At 35.0% G+C, this 12,946-nt stretch overlaps 1 protein-coding gene across 2 annotated transcripts in view; it reads left to right on the forward strand.

The window, feature by feature from the left end:
• The window catches only part of LOC309863291 (bifunctional heparan sulfate N-deacetylase/N-sulfotransferase 4), a 242,168-nt gene that overhangs the window by 189,174 nt on the left and 40,048 nt on the right, over positions 1-12,946 (forward strand). Inside the window, exon 7 of one of the 2 annotated variants that reach the window (XM_082727895.1) lies at positions 9,804-9,986. The exons of the other annotated variant lie outside the window; for it this stretch is intronic. Within the exon in view, the coding sequence (XP_082584021.1) occupies positions 9,804-9,986 (183 nt within the window). The remainder of the gene's footprint in view (positions 1-9,803; positions 9,987-12,946) is intronic. 2 annotated transcript variants of the gene reach the window in all.

Below are 12,946 nucleotides of genomic sequence, written 5' to 3' on the forward strand. Positions count from 1 at the left end.
ACATTGTATTATAATCTGCTATTTTCTTTTCTATAGCTCCCATTTGACCCTAAGCACCTTTAGTCAAAAACTAAGCATAGTTCATTCATGATTATATCTCCAGTTCCTAATAGACTAATAGGCACAAAGTATGCACTTAATAAATATATTTCAATTGAATAAATAGAGATGACTTTTTGTTTTTTCAGTGAAAACTGTCAAATTCTGAGACTATTAGTGCCTCTTACATTGATGACTAATGGACACATTTTCTCTACCCATTGGCATGCCATGATTATTCCTAGGGTTATGATTTTGTACTTCAGTAACTTTTATGTGGCATCATTGCAACATGGCTGGAAAGAAGATTGAGCTCTTGAAGAGAGTAATGCTAAGTAGCTCAGATGGAAAGTGGTTTTGGTTGTCTCTTTGTGTGTAACAATGGCAGATCTTTGCTCAAAACCAGGGCATTCTAAAAGGCAATTACCATGACATCTAAAACCTCAGTTCTGATTTGACTACTAAGAGGAAAACAAAACACAAATATATGCAATAACGATATGGTTGGAAGCATGAGTTGCCTTTTAATGACTTAGGCCTCTATAATGTACAAGAAAAAAGAAGAATAAAGCTCCTGTTCATTGAAATATAGCAGGAGCCTTCTGTTCTCTGTTAGAACAGCTGCCCTATTTACTGCTGCTTTGGTGAAGTCACTGCCCAACTTCTTTATTCAGGAAGATGAGTGTTTACACTCTAGTTGGTCTTGAATCAAAACAGTTCTGATTTGTTAATAATTCACTAACCAAATATTATGACTGAAAAACTAGGACACTGGTAAATAATCAGATGCAGAATGGAACTTCTGTTGCATTTAGCCTGATAATGGAAATGGAAAACACAAATAAAAAATGTAATTTAGCAATTCATCGTATCCTGTTAAATGCCAGCTGTTTTCAGAGTTTTAGGATAGTGTTTTGTTTTTCCCCTCACGTCTTTAGAATATGGGGAATAATTAGAAACCAATTAAGTCACTCCACATTTTCTATTAGGAAAAGAAGTTCATGTTACCAAGAATTCATTTTTTATATTTGTTGTGTACCTAGTATGTGCCAGGCATCTATGCAACACTGAGGATATAATAGAGTGGCTGGGCTCAAAGAGCTTACATTCTAACATGGGAGTGAGGAATGCAACAAAAAACAACCAAACAAATACATAATACATATTTTCCAGTGTCCTGGAGGACAAGGAGATGGGGAGAGGGTTGGGATGCTCTCTGATTTAGGCTGCAAAGGAATAAGGCAAAACATCAGTTCATGGCACTATTACCCCTTAGTAGTGTCTGTTTTTAAAATCTACTCTTTGCACTTTTTGAAATGAAACAAAGGATTCCATTTAACAATCTCCTCCTATATTGATTTTTAACTGCAGCTGTCAGTGGTGATTCTGGAGGACAAGACTTGCATTTATTAAGAAATAACATGAAGACTACCAAAGAACTTCTTATATTAGGTATCAAACTTGGTGAATTTTACTCTGGTATAGATGTATTCAACATTTTTTGGTTTAACAGAAAACCCGTTAATTATCATAAAGATAATATATTTACAGTTGATTTCACCAGAATGAAAAAATGCCCACTTTATTTATAAAATATATCCTCTCTGAGACATAAATCAAATAATTTAAAATAGTATTTGACATGTTAACTATCCTATAACTTACTTTGATTGAATATGCATAATGATGATAACTTTCATATGTTTTTTATTTTTAAAAATAGTTTAGTAGGGCACCTGGGTGGCTCAGTAGGTTAAACCCTCTGCCTTTGGCTCAGGTCATGATCCCAGGGTCCTGGAATCAAGCCCCGCATGGAGCTCTCTGCTCAGCGGGGAGTCTGCTTCCCCCCCACTCTCTCTGCCAGCCTCTCTGCCTACTTGTGATCTCTCTGTCAAATAAATAAATAAAATCTTTTAAAAAATAGTTTAGCATACCCCAATTCATAGAGCATCACAAAGACCTGTAAACTAAGTTGTTTTCCTTTTCAGTAGAGAAGTCTGAGAATCAGGAAAGTTACTTGGTACAATGAGGCAGAGACAGTCCTCATACTCAGGCATTCTGGTTCCAGATTGATGCTGGTACTGTCCCACGGCAGCCGGACCAAACCAATATAAGTTATACCAGCAACCCAAAATCACTTTCTGTATTTTCTGACTTGTGCAATAAATAAAGACTCCCAGGATAATATTTTAATCCCTATCTCTTAATTTTTACATCGTTTGATTGGCATTATTTCTTTCATTAAACCTTCTCCTATTTAAAAACAAAAGTCTAATTTTTTCACATACCCAAGCAAGTCTTCCTTTTAATAGACAAAGGTATGGGATGTTAAAACATCAACTAAAAGAAGAGTAATTAATTATAAATGCCTGTGGTGGTGTACCTTTCATAGGAAACCACACTGAAAGTCACATGGAACAAGAGCCTCCTTTACTTAGGGAAGGAGCCTGAGTAGGAGAATCGATAGTTGGATTTTAATCTGTGGATATTTAAAGACATGAACTAAACCATTCTTAGGAGCCTACTTCCCACCTTCCCCCCCACCCCCAATCCATCTGACCTACGGATGGTAAGATAGTTTTGATTTGGGAACTTGTCTGTTCTTCTCTTTCCTTCCTTCCTTCTTTTCTCCTTCTCCTTCTTCTTTCTAAGAATAGTTCTTAGAGGAATACGTCTTGACAAGTCTGTTAAAATCAAACATGTTTCCTTAAGATTGGAAGGTTGGAGTTACTTTCTAGTTCTATGACACATTTCTATTAAGAAACATCTTAATCTTCCCAAATAAGATAATAATTTCTCTTCAGTGTATATTATCTTGAAATGTTCAGAGTCAATTATCAGTTAAAATGTACATGTGTGTAGAGATGTAGACATTGAAACACTTACTTTTATTTTGTCCATTTCTAAAAAAATAGATAAAAATATGTAAATGAAATGTTATTGGCCCAATTCTAGGAAAATTATACAATGAAATGTTGTTAGTTTTAACCTAAGATTATTATAAATAAAATCTACCAGGTAATTAAAATGATAAAAAAAAAAAAAAGATAACAGGAAATAAAAGGAAGTTAGATGAACTTGTTCCCAGAGCCTTTGGTAGAAACTTTTGTGGGAAAGAGCACTTATTCTGAATTCACATGCCCTAACTTTGAGCATTGGATTTTCTGGGATTTCCTGTATAACCTCACAAAGACCACTTGAACCCTTTGGTACTTGTTTCCTTTTCTCTAAAATTGAATGCTTTTTTAGTGCCTAATCAAGCAATACAACAAAGGAGAACCCAGGATCATATGGCAAAGTTATATAAATAAAGTAACACTATGATTCAACAACATAGTGTGTTTAAAAAAAAAAAAAGATTAATCATTGATCAATTATTCAGTATGAGCTACATTTTTTTAAAGGTTTTATATATTTATTTGTCAGAGAGAGAGAGAACATAAGCAGGGGGAGCAGCAGGCAGAGCTGGCAGAGGGAGAAGGAGGCTCCCTGCTGAGCAAGGAACCTGATGTGGAACTTAATCCCAGGACCCTGGGATCATGACCAGAGCGGAAGGCAGACGCTTAACTGACTGAGCCACCCAGGTGTCCCTGTATTACATTTTTTAAAAATAAAGTGGTATATCTCAATGATGAATTCCAAGCTAATGCTGGTCTTTTATATTGAGTGACAGAATAATATATTAGGTTCAAGTAAATACTAGGTTCAAGTAAATATCTGAAAACATAGATGTAAACATTTACCAAACTATTAGTTGCCCAGGACATAAAAGGTATTACTTAGGGTGCCTATAAGTATTGTACAAGCACTATATCATATATATGAGTGGCTCTTTTTTTTTTTTTTTTGGTCTTGTGTGTTTAGATCTAAACATATATTGACATTCAAATTGGTAATGTCTAACACTCAAACCTGGCACTGAATATTTCCTGTATGGTTCCAGCCTCTATCCAAAATAAAATAAAGACACAAATTGCTCTTTATAGAAAAAATATGAGTAGAATGCCAAAGCCCATAAGATGGGCGGTCAGGGATGTCTTCCCCTATATTCCATCTGTCTTCACATTTTATGAGAACTAAAAGCCTAATCAATAATTTAACAAGCTAATGGGCATATTTTTAAACACAATGGAATCATTCTGAAAAGGGGCACACCAGCAGGACCACAAAAGCAAAGATGGAAACTAACTGCTAATATTGAGTGCTTCTCTTGAAAAGTACTGTGCTGTGGCATGACACAGGGCAAGCTGCCTTAAAGAAGTGTGTATCTCTTATTCTGTGAAGCTACTGTTTCTTTCTTAATTTGTTAGGGTAATGTATTTTTTCTAATGAACATATATCTGACTACTCTGTAAATGATTTGCTCTTCAAAGGTACTATAAGGCACAGACCCAATAACCAAATACTTAATGTCTGCTTCAAGTAAAAATGTATGCTCTGCAAAATTATTTGAAATTCTAATTTAAGATACTGTGTTTGATATTCTGGCTATGGATATTAACATCCATACAATTTACCATGACATTCCGTTTGCCATACAAGTAGGAAAAGCAAGGAAGCTATTCTGGTATTGGAAATCTGGAAATATTTTCACTCAAGTTAAATGAGGGTGTTGTTTCATTTTATGAATAAAAATTAGGCCTTTGTTTTTTATTTTATTTTTCTTTTTTCTTTCTCCGTTATTTTGTATGTCAGTGACTTGATCAGATGCAAAGTAAAATGCTATAGAAAACAACAAGTTATGTAATTTGTAACTAAACACTCAGGAGGATAGCCACTTGCTCACATATTATATACTTTCCCATTTGTCACTATGACAGTCCTTTTGCCCATGTTTAAGGATTATCCATAAAGTGGAAATATTTTTCTCCAAGTCCTTATCAAGCTTTATATATTTCTGTATCTAAAGCCTCCCTTTTCCTTGGACTATAGTTACATCATGAAGTGGATTTATTTCACAGGTAGTGATCTTCTCAGATTCGGTGGGAGCCTATTGCATCTGACATTGAAAAATCTGTTTTATGTTTCTAATGAATAATTAGACTATGAGAGTGCCTTCAAGTTTGTTCAAGAGTGTTCAGTTTTACACCAGACAAAAAGAAGATAGTAGACTTATTTCATGTTGGTCATAAGGGAGTTAAGACCATCATGAGTTGAGGGAGGGATGTAGGCAGAAATGTGGAAAGCAATGGAAAGGTAGCCTAGAAGCCACTTGATGACAGAAGCCAAGGCTCCCAGACCTCAGGGACTCTCAGAGAGGCCTGCCACAGTCAGCCTACAGACATTAGCGCTTGGTAGTTTGTTCTCAAACTCATTCATGGAACATGGTGTCCCTGCCTGTCTTTGCGGCATGAGAGAGAGATTTCTGCTTGTCTGAATCAATGTATACCTCTGGGCTGCAACATTGTGAAGTACAATGAGCTGCTTCTCTAACCATTTGCACCAGTGGCGCACAGTCATACCTTTTCCAGATGATGTTTTGGGAGTGTTGAGCAAGAGTGTTCTTACTGTGTAAGTAAGAAAATAACACTCAAAATAAATAGATAAAAGAACAGGATAAGCAGAGGGACATGCACAGTCATGTTAAAAATAGTAGCAATATATCACAAGCTTGTGAAAAATTAATTTGCTACTATTGCACATTCTTTGACTTCCTTTCTTAATGCTTCAAACTATACCTATTCTTCATGTATCTTGTTCTCCCTACACTCTCCGAATACGTTTTGATTTTTTAAACAAGTCATTTGTCCAGCGATGCTAAAACTAAAATGTTCTGTCTGCACAAAAGGTGCTTTTAGCAAGTCAGATATGCACAGTTAAGCTGCGCTTGTAGAATTTTTCTTCTTAAAGTGCAGTCAATTGACCATGCACTAATCTGTTTTCAACCAGTAAGGCAGGTAAACAGGCTGCCCTGCGCGACAGTGACTGCAAAAAGCACAGCCACGTCACTCCTTCTGTTTCAGCAAAGGGACATTTAAATGCAGAAGCACGTCACAGCTTAGAACCACACAACATCTTCGGACTCTGCTTCCCTCTCGAGACAGATTTTCCATTTGCCCTGTATTTAGTTTGATACTTCCATTTCGGAAACAAAGCTTGTTCTCCTAAGGAAATTCCAGATAAATGATTTAAAACTAATCTGGGACAAAAATCTTTTTAAGACATTATGTTAATACCCTAATAAAATGATAATATACATCTGCTCATGATATAAAAATAATCTTTAGAGTACTCTCCAAGTAGTATTTTTGTTTATGATTTTGTCATATTTTAGACACTCACAGGTGCCTTAAAGTACCGTCTTAAAATAATAATGCTAGAGGGCAGGTGGTAGATTTCTAGGACATTATTATATTTCTTCAGGCATTCAGCTGGCAGCCTGGCTTTTCATAATAATTTCAGTCCTGAGAAACTGTAATTATCCTGAAGCACACTACTTATACTGTCTTATTTCTTAATTACAGTAGTGACATGAGATAAATGCATACTTACTGGGATCAAATGTATATTATTTTGCGGCGATTATAAAGAAGTTCTCATGACAACAATTGCAATTATATGGTCATCAACTACTAATACTATGTTATGTTCTAGAAACTCTGTAATTAAGTCCTGCCAAGAGGACACTTCCTTTTCAGGGGGCAGGAGGCGCTTAGAGAGAGAAAAGTTGGCCAATGGGAAAATTATTGACAGACATAGATACCCCGAGCCTGTTGAAATGATTCCACATGAGTCTCAAGTGAGAACATTGTAACAACAAAGATTTGGGGGGATTTAATTTAAATTTCTATCTAAACAAGCTATGTAAAGAATCTTCTTTAAAATAGCCTTTCTCTTTTCTGAGCTTTAGAATAAAAAGCTTTGAATACACTCCACAGAGAAAGAATGAACTGTAAATATGATCGGAGGGATACCGCCTTTAAAGATAAATCTGCAGGCAACCAGTAATATTCTTTCACATACTATAATTCATCATTTTTAAAAGTTTTCATGTGAGATTCCAAAAATAATTTTTCTCTCATTCCAATTTAAAAGAAGAAAAAACTTTAAGTTACCAAGAAACTCCTTACGTAAACTTTCCACTTTTTTCTATAGGCAGATGTCTTTGCTCTTTGTTTCAAAAAAGGCAGAAGGAAAAAAAAAATGATAAAATGATGGATGCCAAACTCTGTGTATTAACAAACTGTTTGGATGAAGGCATCGGGTATATCATGTATTTGGGAATCAAATGATCTGGGTTTTAAATTCTGCTCTTCTATTGACTAGATGTGGGACTTGAACAAGATACTTAACTATGCCTCAGTCTCTTTATCTGTAAAAAGGGACAATAACTTTACCTACCTCATAAGAATTATCTGTTAAAGTATTTGAAATCTTTGTATATAAAAAGGGCTTAGATCCATGCCTTGTACATAGTAAGCACCATATACTTTATTATTATTATTGTTATGGTATTATTTTTGTAATTATTTTATGGTATTACTCTATGTAACGCCATATGAAGGACAATGGACCCAACTCTCCCATTCTCCTTCCTACCTTCAAAATGCTGAGGAGTATCTCTAATCATTTTAATAGGCTTTTCTCAGATAATTTTTTTAGCAGTCTAATATAACACATGAAAAGAGGTTTTTTTTTTTCAAAGTAAAAAGGGCATTCAATGAACCTGATATCCTTAACTTATAACTTACTCCAGCAATACTTTGCCAGAGTATTGTCTGCCTGTTTGTTTTAATTCTGAAACAGGCTAATGCTTTATTATTGTTAATTTAACACAAAAGGTATCCTCTTTGGACATTTACCATCATCTAATGTTATGTTAGGTCTTGGGCACAATAGTTCTGCAGTGTACACCCTTTATTGTATGGCTAGCATTCTAACCAGGTTGCAACAACATGATATTGGAATGGTTACTGCAAACCCATTTTTATTTTCACAATAGTTCAAACAACCCAAATAAGGACACTGAGAAACACAAGCCCTTAAAAAAGAGTCAGTTAGCATCCACAAAAACATTAGCCATTTTACACTTCAATTTCTATGTACGGACCTGTGGATATTATTTTCTGGTTAATGTTACATTATATTTGTTTTAATGTTATAATTTCTAACATTCTATTACTGTTACTCATCTATTGAAGTTAATAAAGTACTTAATTATCTGTTAATTTCTCTGAAATATTTATATTTCTAAATAATAAAATGAATTTTGAGATACATGCAAATACAATGAACAAGCACAAATAATGTGTATTGTAGAAAATTATTAATTCCCTTTTTATGACTTGCATTAGTCATCTCTACATGTAATCTTTGTAATTTAGATCAAAAATATACAAATTTTCCTTCATTTAATATTTTAAAATTCCAACTGTGATCCCTGATGGATTGATTATATATAGATTATATCAGTAATTTATATTCAAATTTTTCGTTGCTCTTTCCAGAGCAATCAATCTAGATTTTACTTTTGCTTAGTCTCTTATCTATAAAAATACAATACCAAAATGCTGTGATATCTTTAGAGTTAATATATAGATAGGAAATATTGCAAAAGGATTAATAAGTATGGAAGAGCTTTTGGCTAAATGCAATCAGTTTCCATGCAAACACTAACAATTTCTTTATTAAAAATTCTTCATTAGACCTTTGAGTCTAATTCCAATTTGAGTGTAATTCTAATTCAATGTATATACATACCTAAATCAGTAAAGATCTAGAACAATTGTTTTATTTTAGAATTAGCTTAATTCTGGTTTTTCAATAGCCTAGAAGTTATTAGGTTATTGGGTTTGATGATGTTGACTCTACAATAGGGAAAAACTGATATGGAAATTAACACTATACTTTTAATGAGCGGTGAGGGGGAAAAGAAAACCCCAACTCCAATTTCCATTTTAAAAGTGAATTTAAGAGTCATTTTAAAATAGAAATCAAATGTGTGGCTTTCCACTTCTGTTAATCTGTGCAAACTGTCATAAGAAGATACCACATACTGGGTGATTTAAACAACAGACATTTATTTTCTCAGTTTTGGATGCTAGAAGTTCATGACTGAGGTGCCAGAAAATTTAGCTTCTGGTGAGACCTCTCTTTCTGGTTTATAGACAGCAGCTTTCTGGCTGTGACAGAGGGAGGGAGGGAGATGGGGCTAGAAGGGGAGAGGGAAGAATGCAGAGAGAGATGGGGTGGGGGGAGAGAGACAAGGAGGTAGGAGAGAGAGAGAGGGGAAGTGAGGTAGAGAAGGGAGGAAAGAGGAGGAGAGCAGGGGAGAGGGGGAGAGAGAGAAAGAAAGTGAGTGCAGGTATTTCTTCCTCTTATAAGGTCTCAAGACCTATCAGGATGACTCAGTGGCTCAGGTCATGAACCCAGGGTCCTGAGATCCAGCCCCTTGTGGGGCTCCCTGCTCCACCTGGAGTCTGCCTCTCCCTCTCCCTCTGCTGCTCCCCCTTCTTATGCTCTATCAAATAAATAAAATAAATCTTAAAAAAAAAAAAAAAAGACACATCAAGACTAGGGCCCTGCCTTATGACCTTGTTTAACCATGATTACTTTCCTATAAGCCTAGTCTTCGAAAAGTCACATTAGATGTCATGGTTTCAACACAGACATTTGGAAGAAACACAATTCAGTTCATAACATCACAAAATGATAATTGTACTTCTCATAAAATTCCAAGATTAGGTGAAGTCCTGCCTAGAGCTTCTATGCCACTTTGAACTTAAATATGTTATATTTTATGGTCATTTTTATTTATCTTTCAGATCAGCATTTTCATGACCCATTTGTCGAACTATGGGAATGACCGCCTAGGGTTATATACCTTTGTGAACTTGGCCAACTTCGTGCAGAGCTGGACCAACCTGAAATTGCAAACTCTGCCTCCCGTGCAACTAGCGCACAAGTACTTTGAGCTCTTCCCTGAGCAGAAAGACCCTCTCTGGCAGGTAACACTAAACATTCTCTCCTGCAGTAGAAGGAAGGAAACCAGTGCCTAACTTGTATTAGGAATTCTCTGGAGGCATTAAAACTGACATTTAACCCAAACTTCTTTTTTTATTCCATAGTTTCATCCTCTTCAATAACATTTTTTGTCTTATGGGTTAAGAGGCTTTTTTGTTTGTTTGTTTGTTTGTTTGTTTGCTTTTCTGTGGTTTTGTTGGTTGGTTTGGTTGGTTTAGAATTTTTGCTTTGAGGATGCTGTTTCATTGTCAGTGTCTTCTCAGTGTTAATGATTTTGAATCTCATTTAGTGTGAGCACTAACTGACCATAAAATGGTTAGGCACTGAGTACCTAGGGACATAGAAACCAACAGCAGGCTTAATCTCAGACCCTACAAGTAAATCCTGACACATATGTATAAACACAGATAATATAAATAAAAAAGGGAAAAGAAGTTTTTACCATATGCTTATACAGATTCAATCTTTAATATGTTTCTCTATTTCTTTTAAATCTAATTCATCTTTCACTAGGACTAGATCTATCGGTAAAAGAAAAATTGTCAGTTTTAGGATTGCTTTTGCAGATAATTCAACTTCACATGGGAACCACTCAGCCTCTGTGTATAAAAATGTAAACTATGTGCTTCTTCACAGTTATCTAGGAAAATGTTACCTCCCCCTTTCTTGGTTCTTTATGCATTACATTACATTGACCCGCACAATCAATAAGCTGGCTGCAGAGAGCAGATCACATAGTGCCCTGCTAAGCAGCTGGTAGAGGAGTAGCATCGTCATTACTGAGAAATCACTGTGTAACAGACTGTTTACCATCCTCTCTCTTTCTCCACAAGGCTATGTGTTTCTCTTTATCCCATAATTCACGTTGCATGCATAGACTCTGTGTCTATACAGTCAGGAATTCATCCAACACATGTTTACTGTGTTTACTGGATATTTACATTCATCCAACACATAGCATCTACTATGTGGAAGGCAAGGCTAGTTGCTCTAGAGAACACAAAGAATAAAACACAGTGTTTTCTCTCAAAGTCGGTGAAGAGTTTCCTGGTTATTCTGATTCACTAGTATGTATTTCAGAATGTGCTTTAAAACTGGCTGCTACAGTCAGTCATACTTATTCTGATGATTTATTCAGGAACTCTTCATCATTTGTGTTTATGTTGAACTACACATTCTAATTTTCTCACCCTTCTAATAAGTTGCTTGCCCATCTATATGTCTGGTATATAAGTTAGACAGATAAATAGATAAATACATAATTATTATGCTGTATATAATCATACCAGGTAGCTGCTGGATTTCATAAAGGCAAAGCATAAATATCATTATTCAAAAGTGCTCACACACTTATACAATTGATAAATTACTGATAGTAAATCAGTTCTTTCTCACACATGTTTATTTATGAGATATCTATAATTCATGGTATGGTAACAATAAAAAGTAGCCAACTTAACAAACCTGGCAAACAGCTAACATATTAAAAAAAAATGAGGCCTTAATCTTTTTCCTTTAGAGGCAGATTTTTTTTTTTTAGATGAAGTATTTGTATCTCTTACTATTGTGTGAGATTTTTTAAATTAAGAATTGTATTTATTGATTGTTTCAATATCAGTGATACTATTCCTTTTGGTATGGAATAAATATAATCAAAGATACACCAGCTGTGGGGCACCTGAGCCCCTCAGTCAGTTAAGCATCCAACTCTTGATTTTAGCTCAGGTCATGATCTCAGGGTTGTGAGACTGAGTCCCATGTCAGGCTCTGAGCTGGGCATGGAGCCTACTTAAGATTCTCTCTCCTCCTTCCTTTGGCCTTCCTTTATTGTTTCTCTCTTTAAAAAAAAAAAAAAAAAGATACACTAGCTCCAATATGATTGGTCAGTTTGATGATTCTAAATACTGATTGAATTTTTGTTGAATTTGAAATACTGTGTTAGTTGATTGGGGGTGTGAATGAAAATTGCAAACAGAAAATAGAACCATTTCTCAGAAAACTATATCATTTTGAAGACATAGGAACATGAATATATATGAAATATTTGTAAGTGCTGACAATTAATTTTGAATAGCTTCAGAGAGGTAAATTCCTAGATTGTTCTCTTTTTTTTAAGATTTTATTTATTTATTTGAGAGAGAGAGAGAGAGAGAGAATATAAGAGGGGAGAAGGTCAGAGGGAGAAGCAGACGCTCTGCAGAGCTGGAAGCCCAAATCAGTACTTGATCCCAGAACTCTGAGATCATGACCTGAGCTGAAGGCAGTGGCATAACCAACTGAGCCACCCAGGCACTCTCCTAGATTGTTCTTAATAAATGATAGGATTAATCAGAAAAGGCTTCAGAGAGTTCACAAATTTTTGTTATTGCTGTTGTCATTTGTATGTTTAGCAATTTTAATATATATTATCAAAACAGTTTATTATAAATGTACTTAAGAAACACTGAAGAGTAAATATTTACTAAAGAATCCCATTTTATCGAGTGAATTATATGGTTTCTTTTGACTGAAAAATAAAGTTGCAAGCATTTCTTTTTAACTGAAGTGTCATATATTCTAAAGTATGTTTTAAAAAGAAAACAAGAAATGGAAAGCAGAAGAGCAGTTAAGATCAAGAGGGAATTATTCAGGTACGTGAGATTTTGAGAACAGTTGACTTATTGAAGCAAATCTGATAAACTTCGCCAGTGATAAACCATGTTCAGGAGACTGCCAATGGTTAAGTAGAGATAAAGTGCATAATACTGTCAGAGTCCCTTTCCCTGGCGGTTATCTCTTCTTTCCATATTCATATTTATAATGATAAACAGAGCAGCTGTAAGCATTATCATCATGTTCTTTAAACTATATGAATTTAATTTTACCAAAAAAAAAAAAAAAGAGCATAACCAGCACTAATTAAATGTTTTGTAGCCCACTCATCCCAGGCCTACAGGGTTAGGAT

This window comes from Mustela nivalis (assembly GCF_964662115.1).
Source record: "Mustela nivalis genome assembly, chromosome: 4".
NCBI lineage: Eukaryota > Metazoa > Chordata > Mammalia > Carnivora > Mustelidae > Mustela > Mustela nivalis.